The sequence below is a fragment of the Eurosta solidaginis genome, chromosome 3 (genome assembly GCF_040869045.1).
Source record: "Eurosta solidaginis isolate ZX-2024a chromosome 3, ASM4086904v1, whole genome shotgun sequence".
Taxonomy (NCBI): Eukaryota; Metazoa; Arthropoda; class Insecta; order Diptera; family Tephritidae; genus Eurosta; species Eurosta solidaginis.
Window position 1 is genome coordinate 216007463 of NC_090321.1, and position 19962 is coordinate 216027424.

Here is a 19962-nt window from a genome sequence, read left to right on the forward strand (position 1 = left end):
GAGTTGAAAAGGGAAGCGAGACGCCTTTTCAGGAAGAAAAAAGCAGAAGCAGAAAGGCGTGAGTGCGAGGAGCTTGAGCTGCTAGCCACCAGGAATAACGCCCGAAAATTCTACCAAAAAATACGGCGACAGACGGAAGGTTTTAAAACCGGGGCAAACTCCTGTAGGAATGAAAACGGCGACCTTGTAACTGATGTCCAGAGAGTGCTTAGATTATGGAGGGAACACTTCTCTGCTCTCCTAAATGGAGGCAGCAGTTCACCGCGCAGAGATGAAGAACCCGATCCCGCAGTCGATGATGATGGAATATATGTCCCCCCGCCCGATTATGACGAAGTTAGAATAGCAATAACCAGATTGAAAAACAACAAGGCCGTGGGCGCTGATGGATTGCCTGCGGAGCTATTCAAGTTCGGCGGCGAGGAGTTGGTAAGGCGCATGCAGCAGCTTCTTAGCAAAATATGGGCGGACGAAAGCATGCCCGACGGTTGGAATCTAAGTGTTCTTTGCCCAGTCCACAAGAAGGGGGATACTGCAAAATGCACCAACTATCGTGGAATCAGCCTTCTTAATATCGCATATAAGGTCCTTTCAAGTGTATTGTGCGAAAGATTGAAGCCCACCGTGAACCGGCTGATTGGACCTTATCAGTGCGGCTTCAGACCTGGTAAATCTACCATCGACCAGATTTTCACAATGCGCCAAATCTTGGAAAAAACCCGTGAAAAGAGAATCGACACACATCACCTCTTCGTCGACTTTAAAGCCGCCTTCGACAGCACGAAAAGGAGCTGCCTATATGCCGCTATGTCTGAATTTGGTTTCCCCGCAAAACTTATACGGCTGTGCAAAATGACGTTGAGCAACACCATTAGCTCAGTCAGAATTGGGAAGGACCTCTCCGAGCCGTTCGAAACTAAACGAGGTTTCAGACAGGGTGACCCCCTATCGTGCGATTTCTTTAATTTGATGCTGGAGAAAATATACTAGCTGCAGAACTTAACCGCACTGGAACAATATACTATAAAAGCGTGCAATTACTGGCATATGCTGATGACATTGATATAATCGGCCTAAACACCCGCGCTGTTAGTTCTGCTTACTCCAAGCTGGAAAAAGAAGCGGTAAAGATGGGTTTGATGGTGAATGAGGACAAAACGAAGTACCTGCTGTCATCGAGCAAAGAGTCAGCGCATATGCGCCTTGGCAACCACGCTACTGTTGGCAGCCATAATTTCGAAATAGTAAAAGACTTCGTTTATTTGGGAACCAGCATCAACATTAGCAACAACATCAGCACTGAAATCCAGCGAAGAATCAATCTTGCCAATAAATGCTACTTTGGACTAGGTAGGCAATTGAAAAGTAAAGTCCTCTCTCGGCGAACGAAAATCATACTCTACAAGTCACTTATCGTACCCGTCCTGCTATATGGGGCAGAAGCATGGACCATGACAACAGCAGATGAAGCGGCTTTGGGAGTGTTCGAGAGAAAAGTTCTTCGAAAGATTTATGGACCTCTACGCGTTGGCGATGGCGAGTACCGAAGAAGATTTAATGATGAGCTGTACGAGCTATACGCAGACATCAACATAGTCCAGCGAATTAAAACGCAGCGGCTGCGCTGGCTAGGCCATGTTATGCGAATGAAATATGATGCTCCGGCCAAGAAAGTGTTTCTATCGGAACCCGCCTATGGAAGCAGAGGTAGAGGGCGGCCCCCACTCCGTTGGAAGGACCAGGTGGAAAACAATTTAAACTCCCTTGGTGTGACCAATTGGCGCCGGTTGGCGGAGCGAAGGAGCGACTGGCGCGCCTTGTTGGACGGCCATAACCGTTTAGACGGTTAAGCGCCAATTAAGTAAGTAAGTAGTGAAGCTTGAAGTGCAGCAGACATCAAGCATTACATATCCCATCTGTCAGATACGGCTTTTTACCAGCATGGCCTCACCGACATACGTAAATAGTAGGTACATTATTTTCTCCACTCTTGTCCGGAGAACACCGTTATCAGTGCTGAAATAGAAAGCCTCCTGCTAAGGACGGGGCGAGAGAATCTATGTGATTTTCGTTACGGCCACAATAACAACAACACCAAACCGTTGCGTATGTGGATATTACTTTTACAAAGACTCAATTGTTTTAAGTCAAAAACCAGAACCCGAATATACCGCAATATTATATATCTGGCTACAGATAGGAATCTTCTCCACATTGTATTGCGCAATGACTTACTGAATAATCTTGAGTTGATGGACTGACGTATTTCGACTGAGCTCTAGACCCGTCTCTTATCTTGAAGAATCTACCTACTAGGATAAAGAAGTATTTTGACTAAGGCTCTTACCTTTTTTAGATGGGAACCTACTGGAGTGCTTCCTAAGCAAAAGTCGTCACGATAAATGTAGTGAATATGATGATAAATAATTTTCTCACGGCTAGGGAATTTAAAATTTACTCGGACAACCGAACAATCACTCAGACTCTAGTCTCAACATTGACGTGGTCGAAGGTGTTCTGAAAACACCTAGGCTCACTGTCGAAGGCCGTGAAGCATTTTATGATAAATATCACCTACGTCTACTTTATAAACTGCGTCCGACGATCGTCGTCGCGGACTTGTTCAAGCGTAATAGCAATGTGGAAAGTGATGTGTACTAAAAAGGTTTTTGACTATCCCATCTATTTTAAAATCTCACATCCCACAATTTATTTTGACAGTCAAGTGCCATCAAAGTCTTCCAGGGCAGGAATGCTCCATTGAAGATGGCAATAGATTGCAGTCGATCGCTTTACGAACTGGTATCATAGTGGCATACTCGGGAACTGTGCTACCAACGAACTAATGAGAAAGGTCACTGAATCCGCCGCACAGTGTTTCGTGTAGAACAAGCTAGCTGGACAAAAACAAAGTTCTTATTCCAAGAAAAGTGTAATGAGAAATGAAAGAAAATAAACAAAATAACGGGATTTTTGCTTTTTTTTTTGATATTTCTGCTCATATATATTGAGTAATTGAAGTAAGAAGGCAGGAGTGACCGTAAAATGCATTGATTAACTTGCAAAATTCTTGTTGAATATTAAGCTTCATATTTCTTTTAAGTGAACACTTTTATATAATTTTTTTAATGAATTCTAAGCTCGAAGGTAAGCAAAATTTTTTAATAGTAATTCTTTCACAATTACAGTATTTTCAATATATTTAACATTCCGTTATTAAGAAGAAAAGGTATTTTTTCTCTATATTTTTAAATTTAGGGACAAAAAAGTTACATACATCCGCGGCCTTCCGGGCTAAATTTTACATATGTTATAGCCGCAAGTATTCTCTAATAGTCGAAAGAAAAAACCATTGCGAATTCTTTGCACATCTATTTTAAATTTTTTTTTGTAGATTTAGTTATCTCTACATATAAAATAGGATGTATGTACGTACCAGCTCCGACGAGATATTTGAACCTTTAAAGCTGATCTACAAACGGCAAAACCAATTCCCAGGTACAGGGAACAAACACGTAGCCATAAAACACACAAAAATAAACGCGCAAGGTCAACAAGAGCACACCAAAAGCAAAAAGGCGAAGATCACTGACTTCAACCTGCCACAACCTACCGCACCAGTCACCAAGGCATAAAAACAGGTACATACAAAGCAATCCTAATGCAGGTATAACCACACTAGAACGCTACACAACACAACCCCATTTGTTAGCATCTACGCCAATACCTGAATGTAATATAAATACTGCACAACTGATAACAAATCAGAACGATCAACGACACTTAAGATGGCAGCACAACAATCATCAACTATTCACCCTGTCGGAAAATCAACAACACAAAGCAGTTTAGTTATAACCGTACCAAGAACGGAGTTTTTTGACATTTGGGTTCAATATTCGAAGGAAACCAGATATAAAGAATTATTGAGTTTTGTTGTACTTAAGTACGATTTAAGCGAAGCAGCCGAGTATTCGATAAAAAGTTTAAGCTTACAAATATCGGCATATTCGTCGAAGCTGGATCAAAAGTGGAACACTTCTGGAAGACATAAGGAGCTATTTTTGAATAGAAACTCGGAGTGACTCTCGGGTCCAGACTTCACATTTACAATAACGGTGGATTCAAAGTTGCTATCAGACCAGCCAACGACTTCTTCAGGTAACCTCGGCCCCGGAAGACGAAAGAAGGACTTTGTTAGCTGCAGTAAAAAAACCAAACGGCGTCGAGTGGATGAAGTCCTGGTGAATTACTTTATGCGGCAGAAGTATCAACGCGTATGTCCGGCAACAGAAATGTTGCTAACATTATAAAAAAATCACAGGAAACCACTCAAATATCCGGAACAAAGATGGCATGTGAGCCAGATGCAATATGCTTGAGCAATGTAGAAGCTTTAGCATACTACGTAGATAGAAAGTTTATCCATCATTTTATAGTCTAAGAAAAGCTAAGGCAGAATGCTATCCAAATGAAATTGATGTGGGTGAAACAAGTGCGGAAATTAAAGTCCAGTCCGTATTAGATAAAACTGTTGAGCGTTTAGTTTTAGCAAATCAAGAAGTTTTTGTTAGTTTATTACCTACAAACTTGACGTATACTTTAATCAGCAAGTGGGGTTGCGATGGAAGCTCTGACCATAGTACATATAAGCAAAAGTTTACATGCAGTTCTGACACTGATGAGTTTTTGTTTATATTTTCTTTCGTTCCTCTTCAATTACAGGATGAAAAAGGTAACATTTTTTGGCAGAATCCTCGACCTTCTTCTACCATGTATTGTCGTTCAATTAAATTTATTTTTTCTAAACAAACAAAAGATAACCTACCCTATAACTTATTGTTGGATCAGGTTTTATTTAATTTAAATCTATTGTATTTTCTACTTTGTATGATACTTTACTTTTAAGTTTTTGTAATAAGTAATTTTCACATAATTAATTTAAATATTTACATTGTTATTATTATTATTGTAATTCACTTTTACATTCCTGACTGGTACTATAAAATAATTTTGTAAAAATTGTAGTGCCAGGATAAATACTCAAATAAATACAAAACATGTATGGACATATGTACAGTCACTCACATAAATAAGTAGACACCCCTTTTTGAACAATTCTTACAATTTTCGCTTTCGAAAAATTTATTTTAACTAATTTCCCATAAGAAAATTTGTTACGATCTATAACAAAAACTAAATTATATTTAAAAAATGTTTGAAAAATTCGACGAATTTTCATATTTTAACTTATTTTCCATAAGAAAATTTGTCACGATCTATAACAAAAACTAAATTATATTTAAAAAATGTTTGAAGAATTCGACGAAATTTCATAAAAAATTTTAATTTTTTCCGAATTTTTAGAATTTTTAAAATTTTTGGGATCTATGTCATTTATTCACATGAGTTACTGTATATGAAATAAGCAAATGTATGTATATGAAGTAAAATTTTGGAAAAAATAAAAAAAAGAACATATGGCTGAAAAAAATGACGTAGTTGTAATAAATGACTGCATATGAAACGGAAAATCTCATAAAATAATTTTGTCCAGCTAGCTTGTTCTACACGAAACACTGTGCGCCGGCATAAACTCACTGAATGACATTGCTCGTACTCTAGCTGCGTGCAAATCTCTCTCGTATGTGTTTTCACAGAGGAAGCTTATGTTAGATGGGCCCTGAAATCCACATGTGGGTTGTATAGACAAATGATAACCTATTTAGGTTCGTAACTAATCTTCATCGCCTCCCTTTAGGTCTCTTAATTGAGATATTAACAGGACACTATCTCATCACTATCTCATACACAGCGAAAGCATGCGAATTCCAACGAATGATTTGCACCGGAGCTGTAGGGATGAAGAGTAGATGGAGAGTTTTAAACACTTCCTTTGCAGATGTCCCTCAGTGGTATAACAAGGGGTCAATGGTCCTAAGTGTGCTTCGCTGCTTGCTGTATGGCAATCACTCTAACCATACCTAACTACTACCACAAGAATGCGTGTTTGTGGAAGGGAATTGTACTTCTAGTGAGCTAACCTAGTTCTCGGCTGAAAGAACTTCTCGGAATGTACCGATAATCTTGCAACCTCAGGTGGATGGCCAACGCTCCACTACACGTAGTGGGTTAACTAGGAATAATTTATAGCTGGGAGTCCATTTTTAAACTTCGGTGAACATTGTTGCAACGGAGAGATTCTTCGTCATACTTACAGTGAAGCTTGGCTACTATAAAATGTGTGTCTTGTCCCGAAGCTTTTCTCGAACTCGAACTTAATGTATATAATCTTTTCCCTGTTTGATATTAGTTTTCATTTTACAATTCAAAGCAAATTAGTTTGTAAGAAAGGTATCTAATTTATATTATTATCTTCACAGAAAATACATGACCAGCGTTGAGAAGACCGATTTGGGTAAAGCACAACAACAAAATGCGGAGCTCGAAAAATCGCTTGCAATTTATAAGAGTCGACTGCGTGAGCTATCGCTTAAACTGCCGAAATCCGAACTGGATACTATGCTCTTCAAAATGGGTATCAAAGATATACTTGATTTGCCCGCTACAGAAAATGCTCCATTAACCAATGGCAATGCCACCAAAGCAAACAGTAAGTTCCAATTTAAAAAAAACTCACCTTTTTAACTCAATTCAACTTAATTTTACATTAATTTTAGTGCATGAAGATAAATTATTGATTGATACCAATTCGATGCATTCGATGAAATCATCAACGGGTTCATCGTCATCCTTTGTGCCAGTGGTGCCGCCACGCAATAATTTACCAAGCCAAATTATACATAAATCGAATAGCCAAAAAATGGAAGAATTATTACTCAATTCTGATTCAGATAGTGATTTTGATCCGCGCGCTGATGAGTGCGTCGATGGTGGCAATGGCAGCAACAGCAGCAGCATCAGTAATGGCAAAAATATTAGCAATGATTTGTTTGGTTTTGAGCCACCCAAATCATATGGTCATTCGTTGTTTACCAATCACAGCAATAATATAAACATAAATAATGGTAGTGTTAATCATAATAATAATGATAGTAAATCGATTAACAACAATCACAATGGCATCAGTATGGGTATAAGCAGCAGCCTGCACAATAACGGAAGCAGTTTTACAAATGATTTAAATTTAACGCCACCATTATGTAAGTATGCATATATATGTATGCAGTATACTTTAAGAGTTGTCAAATTTGGTTTGGTGGCATAAAGTCAACGATCAAAAGATCAATTGATGTTATGACCACTAGAAATGGCCATAAGATCAGTTGGGCTTGTGACCACTTCAAATGGTCATAAGGTCAATTGACTATGAAACCTTTCTTAGTGGCCAATAAAGAAATTTCCGTTTGAACTTATGACCATATCGGGAGAAAGACCATAACCATACACAGACATTTTTTATTCCAAATTTTCTCCAAACTTTAATTTTAAGTAAGTTCCTCTTATCCTAGGGAGGACCGTTTTAAACGATTTTTTTTTTTAAATATAGGATATATGAAAAGGAACGTCATATCAGAAATGTTTAAGTAATAAAAATTCTCTTTTAATTTCACTAAACAAAAATATAGCGTAAACAATGAAACGTAACTATAATTCAACAGTTGTTAAAATTTTGATGGTTGGTGGTGCGAAACAAAATAATTGACCTTTTGACAACTTGAGAAAAGCGAGGTGACTATATGACCATTTCGGAAAAACAGAATGATCATAATGCCAATAGTTGATGTAGTAACCATATGAAATTTGATGTTGTGGCCATTTCTTAAGGTCATTTGTTGCTATTTGGAGTGCTCATGAGATCGATTGACATTTTGTCCGTTGACCTTAAGTCACCTCTTCGTCAAATTTCGTACGTTTTAAAGGCCACCTCATTAGATATTTTAAGCCGCTTTTCCTGAAACAATGTGAAACAAGTTTTAAATTAAATGAGCCCTTCGGCAGTCTGTGTCAGGACTACAACTCTCACTCAAGCATAATTGATAGTTCGAAATCACTTTTAGCGTTAAACAATCGTTTTTGTTTTTATCGGCCTATTGATAAATGATTCAAGGTTCGATTCGAGCTCAAGGCCAGAACAAAAAAAATTATTGTTCTGGCCTTGAGCTCGAATCGAACCTTGAATCATTTATCAATTGGCCGATAAAAACAAAAACAATTGTTAATAAACCATGAGCACTTGGGAATGTCAAACAAAGTAATTGACAATAAACAAAAATCCAGCATAATCAGTGATTTGCACCAGATGGCGCAACACTGAATAAATATAGTTGGTAAAAAGGAATAGAAGTAGCAAATTTGCCAGTCAAACAAACCACCGCTATATAGCTAAATGGTTAGCGCAGCATGCCTAAAGCGTACTGATGATGAAGGCTTAGCACCCTTCGAAATGGATCTATCTGTGCAGCTATGGCAGGTTGTCTGAAAAATTTTCTACTTACTATTCCAAAAACAAAATACAATTTTTCAAATTTAGAAAAATTAAAAAATAACAATAATTATCATTAGAAAAAATTATTGTTCTGGCCTTGAGCTCGAATCTAACCTTGAATCGTTAAACAATCTATTCTTTCCTCTGTTAATAATTAGCAATTCACTTATCCTACTAACCTGATTATTATTCTATTCAAACATTCAAATTTATATGTCAGTAGTATTTAACCTGCCTTGTTAGTGTTTTACTTAGCTGATGAGTTTAACAATTCTCTGTATCTAAGCAGTTTTAGATCTCGACGCTCGACAAATCCCTGTCTTTCAGCGACTCGGCGAACAAAAATTACAAATCAGTGCGTCATGCGGATGCGCCTTTCGTGTTGGAGGGCAAACCCCTTCGGAATTATTATTATTATTCTGACTTTTCCGAAAGTACCCGCAGGATCTGTATTTTTTCGAACCGCACTTAAGAAATAGTATATTGACTGTTTTAGGTGCTTTCCACTCTTCCTGTTTCAATTAATATTACACTTCCTATTCAGACTAACATTCCTATTATTGTTCTTATTTTTCTTGTTTTGCATATTTATGTTCATTTTCTTATTCTAATTCCTATTTCTATTCCTGTTCCCCTTCCAATTTCGATTTCTATTCAAAGTTTCATTCCTACTCCTATTAATTTTTTAATTTTTATTCTGCTTACAATTCCTTTTCTTAGTCTTTCCTATTCCCGTTCCTACCTCTATGCCTTTTCTTATTCTATTTCTCTTCCAAATTCAATTCTTATTCATTATCCTATCCTTATTCCTATTCTTATTCCAATTCCTATTACTATTACTATTTTTGTTATTCATACTCCTTTAACTTCTATCATTCCTTTCCCTTTACCTGTCCCGCTTTCTCCCGATCCCATTTTTATACCTCTCATAAAAATTGAATGGTATATTAGGTTTCTCAGGAATCTCAAATTTGTAAGGCTTTAAAGAAGAAGAGATAGACCCACTAATAAGCATACCGAATAGATCAGGTTGACAATCTTGTTTGATTTAGCCATGTTCGTTTGTCCGTTTAAATGAAAACTAGTCCCTCAGTTGTTGAGATATCTTGTCACCGGGTATATTTTAGTGTCGGTCTAGACGTTTGTCGGAACCCACTGAATCGGACCACTATAGCATATATCCCTCATACAACCGATTTTTTAGTTTTTTGTAACATCTTCCTTAATAATATCAGTCAGAAGCTTAAAGTTTCACAAAATGCTTTCGTATATGGCATATAATTTGTCGGAAAAAATCGTAGAGATCGATCGAATATATCAAATATACCCCATACAAACCGATTGTTCAGATAAGGAGCTTTTCACCATTTCTACCCCATTTTATCAGCTAAAAGCTTAAAATTTCATCAAAGTGATTCATGATTCATAGCACTCTGATGCACAAAACGAAACTTTGTATCCTCACACAAAGTACCGATCTATTTTTAATTTTTATACTAAGCTGAGCAGAGCTTACAGAGTATGTTAATTTTGTTCGCATAACGGTACCCTGTAACGCCATAAACTAATCGAGATAGATATAGACTTCTATATATCACAAAGATCTGGCGAACAAATAAATTCATTTAGCCATGTCCGTCCGCCCGTCCGTCAGTAAACACGATAACTTGAGTAAATTTTGAGGTATCTTAATGAAATTTGGTATGTAAGTTCCTTGGAACACATCTCAGATCGCTATTTAAAATGAACGAAATCGGACTATAACCACGCCTACCTTTTCGATGTCGAAAATTTCGAAAAACCGAAAAAGTGCGATAATTCATTACCAAAGACGAATAAAGCGATGAAATGAATGGTAGGTGACACAAAATAGAAAATTAACAAAATTTTGGACAATGGGCGTGCCAACGCCCACTTTTAAAAGAAGGTAATTTAGAAGTTTTGTAAGCTGTAATTTGGCAGTCGTTGAAGATATCATGATAAAATTTGGCAGGAACGTTACTCCTGTTACTATATATTTGCTCAATAAAAATTAGTAAAATCGGATGACGAACACGCCCACTTTTTAAAACAAAATTTTTATACTCAGTTGAGCAGAGCTCACAGAGTATATTAAGTTTGATTGGATAACGGTTGGTTGTACATATATAAAGGAATCGAGATAGATATAGACTTCCATATATCAAAATAATCAGGATCGAAAAAAAATTTGATTGAGCCATGTCCGTCCGTCCGTCCGTCCGTCCGTTAACACGATAACTTGAGTAAATTTTGAGGTATCTTGATGAAATTTGGTATGTAGGTTCCTGAGCGCTCATCTCAGATCGCTATTTAAAATGAACGATATCGGACTATAACCACGCCCACTTTTTCGATATCGAAATTTCGAAAAACCGAAATAGTGCGATAATTCATTACAAAAGACCGATAAAGCGACGAAACTTGGTAGATGAGTTGAACTTATGACGCAAAATAGAAAATTAGTAAAATTTTGGACAATGGGCGTGGCAACGCCCACTTTTAAAAGAAGGTAATTTAAAATTTTGCAAGCTGTAATTTGGCAGTCGTTGAAGATATCATGATGAAATTTGGCAGGAACGTTACTCTTATTACTATATGTACGCTTTATAAAAATTAGCAAAATCGGAGAAGGACCGCGCCCACTTTTAAAAAAATTTTTTTTTAAAGTAAAATTTTAACAAAAAATTTAATATCTTTACAGTATATAAGTAAATTATGTCAAGATTCAACTCCAGTAATGATATGGTGCAACAAAATTCAAAAATAAAAGAAAAAATAAATCCAGAGCATTCCCGTGAGAATTGAGCGTGATACGGAGCTAGAAAACTCTTTGGATGATGGCTCATGGAACACAACAGCGAAATCTACCTATCACAAGTCTCCCAGTTATCTAGAGTATTCCCGTGATAATTGAGGGTGACACGAAGCTAGATAACTCACTGGATGATGGCAATTGTTGTGCCAGAGGGAAGATAATCAAGAATAAGCAATCAGCTGTTGGTAAAAGAAAACCTGGTACTAAATTCACCTTGCATACAAAGAGTGAGCAGGGCGACATACATACAAATGCACAAATTCCATGTAGTTTGTTTTTGTTTTCGATGGTCTGATGTCTAAATCGTACTGCATCAGAGGTCAAATTGTCAGATCAGATTAAAAAAATAGTTACAATCAGATCATTTCCGGCCGTCACCTGTGGTTCCGCCATGAACGCACTCTTATATGGCTTAAATGAGGATAAAGCGCAATCTTGCTTCCTCTATCTCACTTGTTGCGCCAGTTAACCTGCAAGAGCATGTCGGTAATTGTGTTTGCACAAGCAAAAGCGGGGATCGGTACAATTTCACGGCGATTTCTTTACGTAACTTAGACGAGTTGGATACCTCGTAGAGGATAAATGACGCCGCTGCATTTGATTTTTGTCATTTAGTATAGCTGGGTAGTATCACTTATCTTTACGCTGAATAATGAATTCAGCGTCATAGCTGACATCAAGTGCCAAAAGAACTAAAATCGATATGTTAACAGATGGCGCTCTTCATATTCCCTCAACAATTGTAAGTAAAATCTTTGCGCCATTAGCTGAAGTGCGTCACCATTGTACACCATTTCGTAGCGTGATGCGATGGCGTCAATCGCACTATGCAGATTAGTAGAAACTCTTCTTTAACAACACATCTATTGGCTGCACTTCAACCGATGACGCAAAAATTTCACTACGGTACGAAATGATGTATCAGCGCAAGTGACGTCACCCTCGGTATCGACGCAATTACTCAACATCGCACAGAGTTACACCGCCTTACCGCCAATGTTCCACTGAATCCGCTAGCACCCAGAGAGCCGCTTTTTTAGACGCCTTAATTTAATTGAGTACCACAAACATATCAGACATCCCTCGTGTGTATGTACACATATATAAGCAACATTTTTAAATCCTATTTACTCATTGTTGAGGTGTTTGGGTCAGTAGTAACAACTTGTTGTTGACGGCTTTTGGCATCATGTGCCGCTGTTGTTTGTTTGTTCGGTCGCTCGCTCGCCATTTGTTCAAAACGCCAAACCAAAACATGAATGACCTTACCCACAAATTTGGTCGCAATTCGGCGTCCAACGTTATTTCATTGTATACCAAACAAACAAATATGTAAGAAAATTACTTTGGCATCAAATAATCAGTAAAGTACGAAACAAAAAATGATGGAGTTAAAAGTCAGAAAAAATCAGTGGCACTTAAAGCAAAGCTTGAAAAGTTGGTAGAGTTGGTGAGGTTGGTGAAGTTGGCATTTGGTAATTGGCATTGGTATGTTATCAAAATTAAATGCATCACGCGGCCTTTCAAGAAAACTCTCTCTTTTCAAATACCATCAGCGCAGAAAGTTGAAAGCAAAAAAAAAAAAGACCACCCCAAATATCTCCAAATGTGTGGTCACAGATTTTTTTATTCATAAAATTGATTGCTTGCTTCAGTCACGCGCATTGCATACAATTTACGATAAGAAGAAGAAAAGGCGTTGAAGAATTGAAAGACATTTGTTTAATTTTCTATTGTGTTTGGAAGTTTTAGAATTAAGAAATTTTATTTTGAGTGGACTGCAAGTCTTTCACTTCTTTTTCCACTGGTTTCAGCCGTTGCGGCAAGAAAGACTGAACTTTTTAAAAACACTAGCACTTGAAAGTTAAATAACATGGTTTGATGAGCAAAATAAGGTTGAGAGGGCTTGCATGGGTATTTCCCAAACTTCTACTCGAAGAATTTCTTGTCCACCGAATGCCCCTACCGAGTGCCGAAACGGAGCCGCAATCGCTTAGCTAGATATGTTCTTAGTGATTCCCAGTAGACCACTTACTTTTTCATATTTCCTTAAGCAGTAGAGAAAGATCTCTTGCCTCATCTATTCCAAACTAAAGATCCTATCAAAAAATATTTTGTACGCAGTTCTGAACATATCTTAGGTTAGGTTAATATAAAAAACAAACCGTAGCAGCATTCGGCGACTTTTTTGTCCAATGTGAAGGTCCTCGCTGCATACTGGATGCAGACATTATAATACTAATATAATACTAATTATAAATATTTAGTATTCAAAAATCCAAATAATTTTTCGTATGAACTTAAGTACGATCGTAGAACCACATTTCTTACCTCTGTCTAAAATCATAACGCTAGAAATCTAAATCTTCTGTAGTCGTGGGTTGACCCCTCTTCCTACTCGCCCAGACTTCGTCGATTGTCGGTACATTAACGACGACGATTTTTACTCTCACTGTAGATCTTATTAGTAAAATAAGGAAGCTTGTTCCGTGCTTATCCAAATATGGGCATACGGTCTTTGAGGAATCACAATCCTTCTGGTTGATCCATAGCAAATTCATTGCGTTTATTGTCTAGTCCTCTGGAGATAGCCCAATGGTGGAGCTGTTAGCCTCGTCTATATACATTTCGAAAACCTTTCGCCTTTTTGCCTTCATTTTTACTGTGGCAAGTAATGGGACTCATTAAGATACCTTATGGAAATTTATGAGTCCCGTAAAAATATTTTCTTAAGCGCTTAAGACTGGCGGTAACAATGATCGTGCCTGTAATCGTATTGATCTTATATTCGGAAGGCATTGCAAGAGTCGGAGAGAGTAAAATTATTGACTGACCTGCAGATACTTCGAGCTTAGCACAGCCACAGTTCCATTTACCACCTGAAACTGGACAAGACCCCTGTCATCAACGCCACGCTATGGAAAAGATAGTTCCATGCTCAGGCGAAGCCGCAGGTCATCTGGGATGAGTACCCAACATATCTAACTACATACGCAAAGGTATAAAAGGAATTTCTTCTTCTTCTTAATTGGCGCTTAACCGTCTAAACGGTTATGGCCGTCCAACAAGGCGCGCCAGTCTCTCCTTCGCTCCGCCAACCGGCGCCAATTGGTCACACCAAGGGAGTTGAAAAATAAAATCACATTAACCAAACAGCGGAGATATGTTAATATACTCTACGTAGACGGTACATACACCAGAAAGCGGATGCAAGATATAACACCTCGCCCACAGGCCATTTTCGCGATGAGTGTCTACAAAAGATGCCAAGGTTGTTAGTTTAATCAAGCAAATCGGACTGACTCTTTCAAGGAGTCAATCCATCTGTTGTTACTTAAGCAGATGAATGAAATTACGACACGACTGTGCAAATAATATACGGCCTAGCACTTGCAAGGGAATAAGGGAGAGATAAGAAGATAGCATGTCCCCCAGCGGGTTAGGGGGTCAGAATATACCCGCGGTAGGTATGCCTGTCGTAAGAGGCGACTAAAATACCAGATTCAAGGGGCTGTGTAGCGCAACCCTTCAGGTTGCCTGCGCAATATATAGCTTCTCCAAACCCAATTATCAACCTCACCTATCCGCGGCGAATCCTGTTTCACTAACAGACGAGGCTCTGGCGATCCCAAGCTCCTCATGGAACTTGGGGGAGAGGAGGGAGGGATGGCCTGAAGGTTTAATGTGGTCATATAAATCGTGCCCGAGATGGTCGGGCTAGCACCTTAATGGTGCTGTGTTACCGGAGCGTACCGGATCTGTATCCAGCAAAGGACCATCACATCGATAACACTCCCCAAAGCCTTCGGGGAGAAACCTTATCGCTACAACAACAACAACAACAAGATAGCATGTTACGACATTAGACCGAATGCTCTGTAAAGCATCCTTCTTATCACAACAAGCATGCTTGCTGTATCAACTGGCAGCCGGAATGTAGAGAGCTTTCAAATGCGGGGCGAATATTAAAGTCGGATCTTTGAGCATCGAAAGTAGTACAGAGACTATAAATAGTTTTGAAGCCCCATTCGGGTGAAAGAACAATAGCCTATCTTTATATCTCTCTTCTACTTTATCTCTCCATTTTGCTCTACCCTTCCTGCCCCTTGCTATCTCCCTGTTGTTGTTGCTTTAACGATAAAGACACTTCGAGAAGGCCTTAGCAAGTGTTATCGATGTTAATGGTCCTTTGCCGGATGCAGATCCAGTATGTTCCGGTAACAAGCACTATTAAGGTACTAGCCCGACCATCTCGGGAACGATTTAGTATGACCACATTAAACATTCTAGGCCATACCGCCCTCCCACCCTCTAGATGCGTGCCATTTAAAGACTTGAATTAATAAAATCGACCCAGTAGATCGGCATGTTTGCTCTAAGAAAGTTTGGGCTTTTAATTTTGAGTATAACAAAGAAAAGCTAAACTCATTGAAACGAACTGCCAAAGAAGTTTCTTGCTCATTTATAGCCATCATCCGGTGGCAAAATCCTGAGCCAGATAAATAATTTTGCATGTAAATGCAACAACAACGATTTGAGCCAGATAAATCCAGATAGAAGTCTGGTTCAATTTGTGAGCCAGATAATTTGTTAATTACTTCTTTTCAGTTTGGCAACGCTGCCTTTAATAAACCTACTTTTTCAAAAATAGATGTCGCTGCTCTGCCTTTCGCCGTATGAGTGAAATGAAAAACAGCGGCGACATCTGCCTATCACATTTCACGTGTACGAAAATTTCACGAAATCTGCTTCTCAAGTCTCTCAATGATCCAGAGCATTCCCGTGAGAATTGAGCGTGAGCCGGAGCTGTAAAACCCACTGGAAGACGGCATATATTACGTTGGGTTGAACTGGCCGGTTACTAAAGACCTCGCATAGACTGAATTTGTTCATAGTGTTATCAGAATTTGTTTGATGACCAAACGGAAGAACCCAATCAGGTGCCAGGACATTTGCGGGCTCTTAAGACTTATGAAAGACAAGCGGCAACTTGTGCTCCTTAAACATAATTTATGAGATATAGCGGTTTGAAATGAAATCTTCCTCCACACAAGAACATAGATCTCGTTGTATGTCATCAACAGCGCACAAGAGATCAGAAAATTTCGAACCATAAAATGTCTCTTGAAATTTCGATTTAAAAATGGGCGTGGCTCCGCCCTTTTTCATTTAATTTGTCTAGGATACTTTTAACGCCATAAGTCGAACAAAAATTAACCAATGGGCGAAATCGGTTGATGCCACGCCCAGTTTTTTTACACAGTCGTCCGTCTGTCCTTCCGCATGGCCGTTGACACGATAACTTGAGCAAAAATTGATATATCTTTACTAAACTCAGTTCACGTACTTATCTGAACTCACTTTATCTTGGTATGAAAAATGAACGAAATCCGACTATGACCACGCCCACTTTTTCGATATCGAAAATTACGAAAAATGAAAAAAATGCCATAATTCTATACCAAATACGAAAAAAGGGATGAAACATGGTAAGGTAATTGGATTGTTTTATTGACGCGAAATATAACTTTAGAAAAAACTTTATAAAATGGTTGTGACACCTACCATATTAAGTAGAAGAAAATGAAAAAGTTCTGCAGGGCGAAATAAAAAACCCTTAAAATCTTGGCAGGTACTACATATATAAATAAATTAGCGGTATCCAACAGATGATGTTCTGGGTCACCCTGGTCCACATTTTGGTCGATATCTGGAAAACGCCTTCACATATACAACTACCACCACTCCCTTTTAAAACTCTCATTAATACCTTTAATTTGATACCCATATCGTACAAACTCATTCTAGAGTCACACCTGGTCCACCTTTATGGCGATATTTCGAAAAGGCGAACACCTATAGAACGAAGGCCCACTCCCTTTTAAAATATTCATTAACACCTTTCATTTGATACGCTTATCGTACAAACGCATTCTAGAGTCACACCTGGTCCATCTTTATGGCGATATCTCGAAAAGGCGTCCACCTATAGAACTAAGGCCCACTCCCTCTTAAAATACTCATTAACTCCTTTCGTTTGATACCCATATTGCACAAACGAATTCTAGAGTCACCCCTGGTCCACCTTTATGGCGATATCTCGAAAAGGGGTCCACCTATAGAACTAAGCCCCACACCCTTTTAAAATAATTATTAACACCTTTCATTTGATACCCATATCATACAAACAAATTCTAAAGTCACCCCTGGTCCACCTTTATGGCGATATCTCGAAAAGGCGAACACCTATAAAACGAAGGCCCACTCCCTTTTAAAAATACTCATTAACACCTTTCATTTGATACCCATATCGTACAAACAAAGTCTAGAGTCACCCCTGGTCCACCTTTATTGCGATACCTCGAAAATGCGTCCACCTATAGAACTAAGGCCCACTCCCTCTTAAAATACTCATTAACTCCTTTCGTTTGATACCCATATTGCACAAATGAATTCTAGAGTCACCCCTGGCCCACCTTTATGGCGATATCTCGAAACGGCGTCCACCTATAGAACTAAGGCCCACTTCCTTTTAAAATACTCATTAACACCTTTCGTTTGAAGCCCATATTGTGCACACAAATTCTAGGGTCACCCCTGGTCCACCTTTATGGCGATATCTCGAAACGGCGTCCACCTATGGAACTAAGGATTACTCCCTTTTAAAATGCTCATTAACACCTTTCATTTGATACCCATATCGTACAAACGCATTCCTGAGTCACCCCTGGTCCATCTTTACGGCGGAATCTCGAAAAGGCGTCCATTTATAGAACTTAGGTCCACGCCCTTTTAAAATACTCATTAATACCTTTCATTTGATACCCATATCGTACAAACGCATTCTAGAGTCAACCCTGATCCACCTTTATGGCTATATCCCTAAATGGCGTCCACCTATAGAACTATGGCCCACTCTCTCATAAAATACTCATTAGTGCCTTTCATATGATACACATGTCATATAAACACATTCCAGGGTTTCCCTCGGTTCATTTTCCTACATGGTTATTTTCCCTTATGTTGTCACCATATATCTCAACGGAGTATATAATGTTCGGTTACACCCGAACTTAACCTTCCTTACTTGTTTAAAGTAAAATTTTAACAAAAAATTGAATATATTTACAGTATATAAGTATATTGTGTCAACATTCAACCCCAGTAATGATATGGTGCAAGACAATACAAAAATAAAAGAATGTTTCAAAATGGTCGTGGCTCCGCCCTTTTTCATTTACTTTGTCTAGAATACTTTTAATGCAATAAGTCGAACAAAAATTTACCAATCCTTGTGAAATTTGGTAAGGGCATAGCTTCTATGACGACTTAGTTCACGTACTTATCTGAACTCACTTTATTTTGATATTAAAAATGGGCGAAATCCGACTATGACCACGCCCACTTTTTCGATATCGAAAATTTCGAAAAATGCCATAATTCTATACCAAATACGAAAAAAGGATGAAACATGGTGGTTGGATTGGCTTTTTGGCACAAAATATAACTTTAGAAAAATCTTTGTAAAATGGGTGTGACACCTACCATATTAAGTAGAAGAAAATGAAAAAGTTCTGCAAGGCGAAATCAAAAGCCCTTGGAATTATGGCAGGAATACTGTTCGCGGTATTACATATATAAATAAATTAGCGATACCCGACAGATGATGTTCTGGGTCAATATCGTCCACATTTTGGTCGATATCTCGAAAACGCCTTCACATATACAACAGAGGGCCACTGCCTTTAAAACCCCTCATTAATACCTTTAATTTGATACCCGTATCCTACAAACACATTATTGAGTCACCCCTGGTCCACCTTTATGGCGATATCTCTAAAAGGCGTCCAACTATAGAACTATGGCCCACTCTCTTTTAAAATACTCTTTAGTGCCTTGCATTTGATACCCATGTCATACAAACACATTCCCGGGGGAACCCTAGGTTCATTTTCCTAAATGGTGAGTTTTCCTTATTTTGTCTCCAAAGATTTCAGCTGAGTATGTAATGTTCGGTTCAACCCGAACTTAGCCTTCCTTACTTGGTTTTATATCGAAAATGTCGCTTTACTTTATACATCTGTTTACTACATATTACATATTTTATACAGCAATTATGCGAATATTACGAATGGGATAAAATTATTGCTTAGCTCCATTCATGAAAGGTATGGAGTTTGTGGCACAGCCAAAGGCAGTCCCGTTTACTTGTTTCGTCGATAAATTAAGGATAAAGAAACTTTCGCAGGTATTGCCGAGTATTTGCTATGTTGGTGAACTCTCCGGAACGATGTGAAAATACCATGCTGAACCTTCTAGACCATACAATCAATCCCCTTCTTCCATGAGGAACTTACAGATGCCAGAAACTCACCAGCTAAATGTCTTTATGATACATTCATGTTTGTAACAGCTTTAACCCTTAATCGTTTCTTACCGGGTCCAAAAGTTATATGTGACATTGCCAACTGTAATGTTATCGGGTATTAAAAATAACAAACATTTTTTTTTTAGACTCCATAGAGAAATCTTAACTGTGACCCCTTTCAACCATCTGCAATCGGGTCCGGAATTTATATGTGATATTTTTCACCTAGTTACTACCGTCTGAAAGGGTAAAGCTGAAAGAATTGTTTATTTGATTAATAAGGACCACCCTAGTGTATATATTTATGGA

General features: G+C 38.3%; 1 protein-coding gene across 2 annotated transcripts in view; it reads left to right on the forward strand.

The window, feature by feature from the left end:
* Positions 1 to 19962, forward strand: part of ced-6 (PTB domain-containing adapter protein ced-6) — an 87330-nt gene that overhangs the window by 59943 nt on the left and 7425 nt on the right. For both annotated transcript variants that reach the window (XM_067775049.1, XM_067775048.1), the window contains exons 4-5: positions 6384 to 6613; positions 6681 to 7163. In XM_067775049.1, coding sequence (XP_067631150.1) covers positions 6384 to 6613; positions 6681 to 7163 — 713 coding nt within the window. The remainder of the gene's footprint in view (positions 1 to 6383; positions 6614 to 6680; positions 7164 to 19962) is intronic.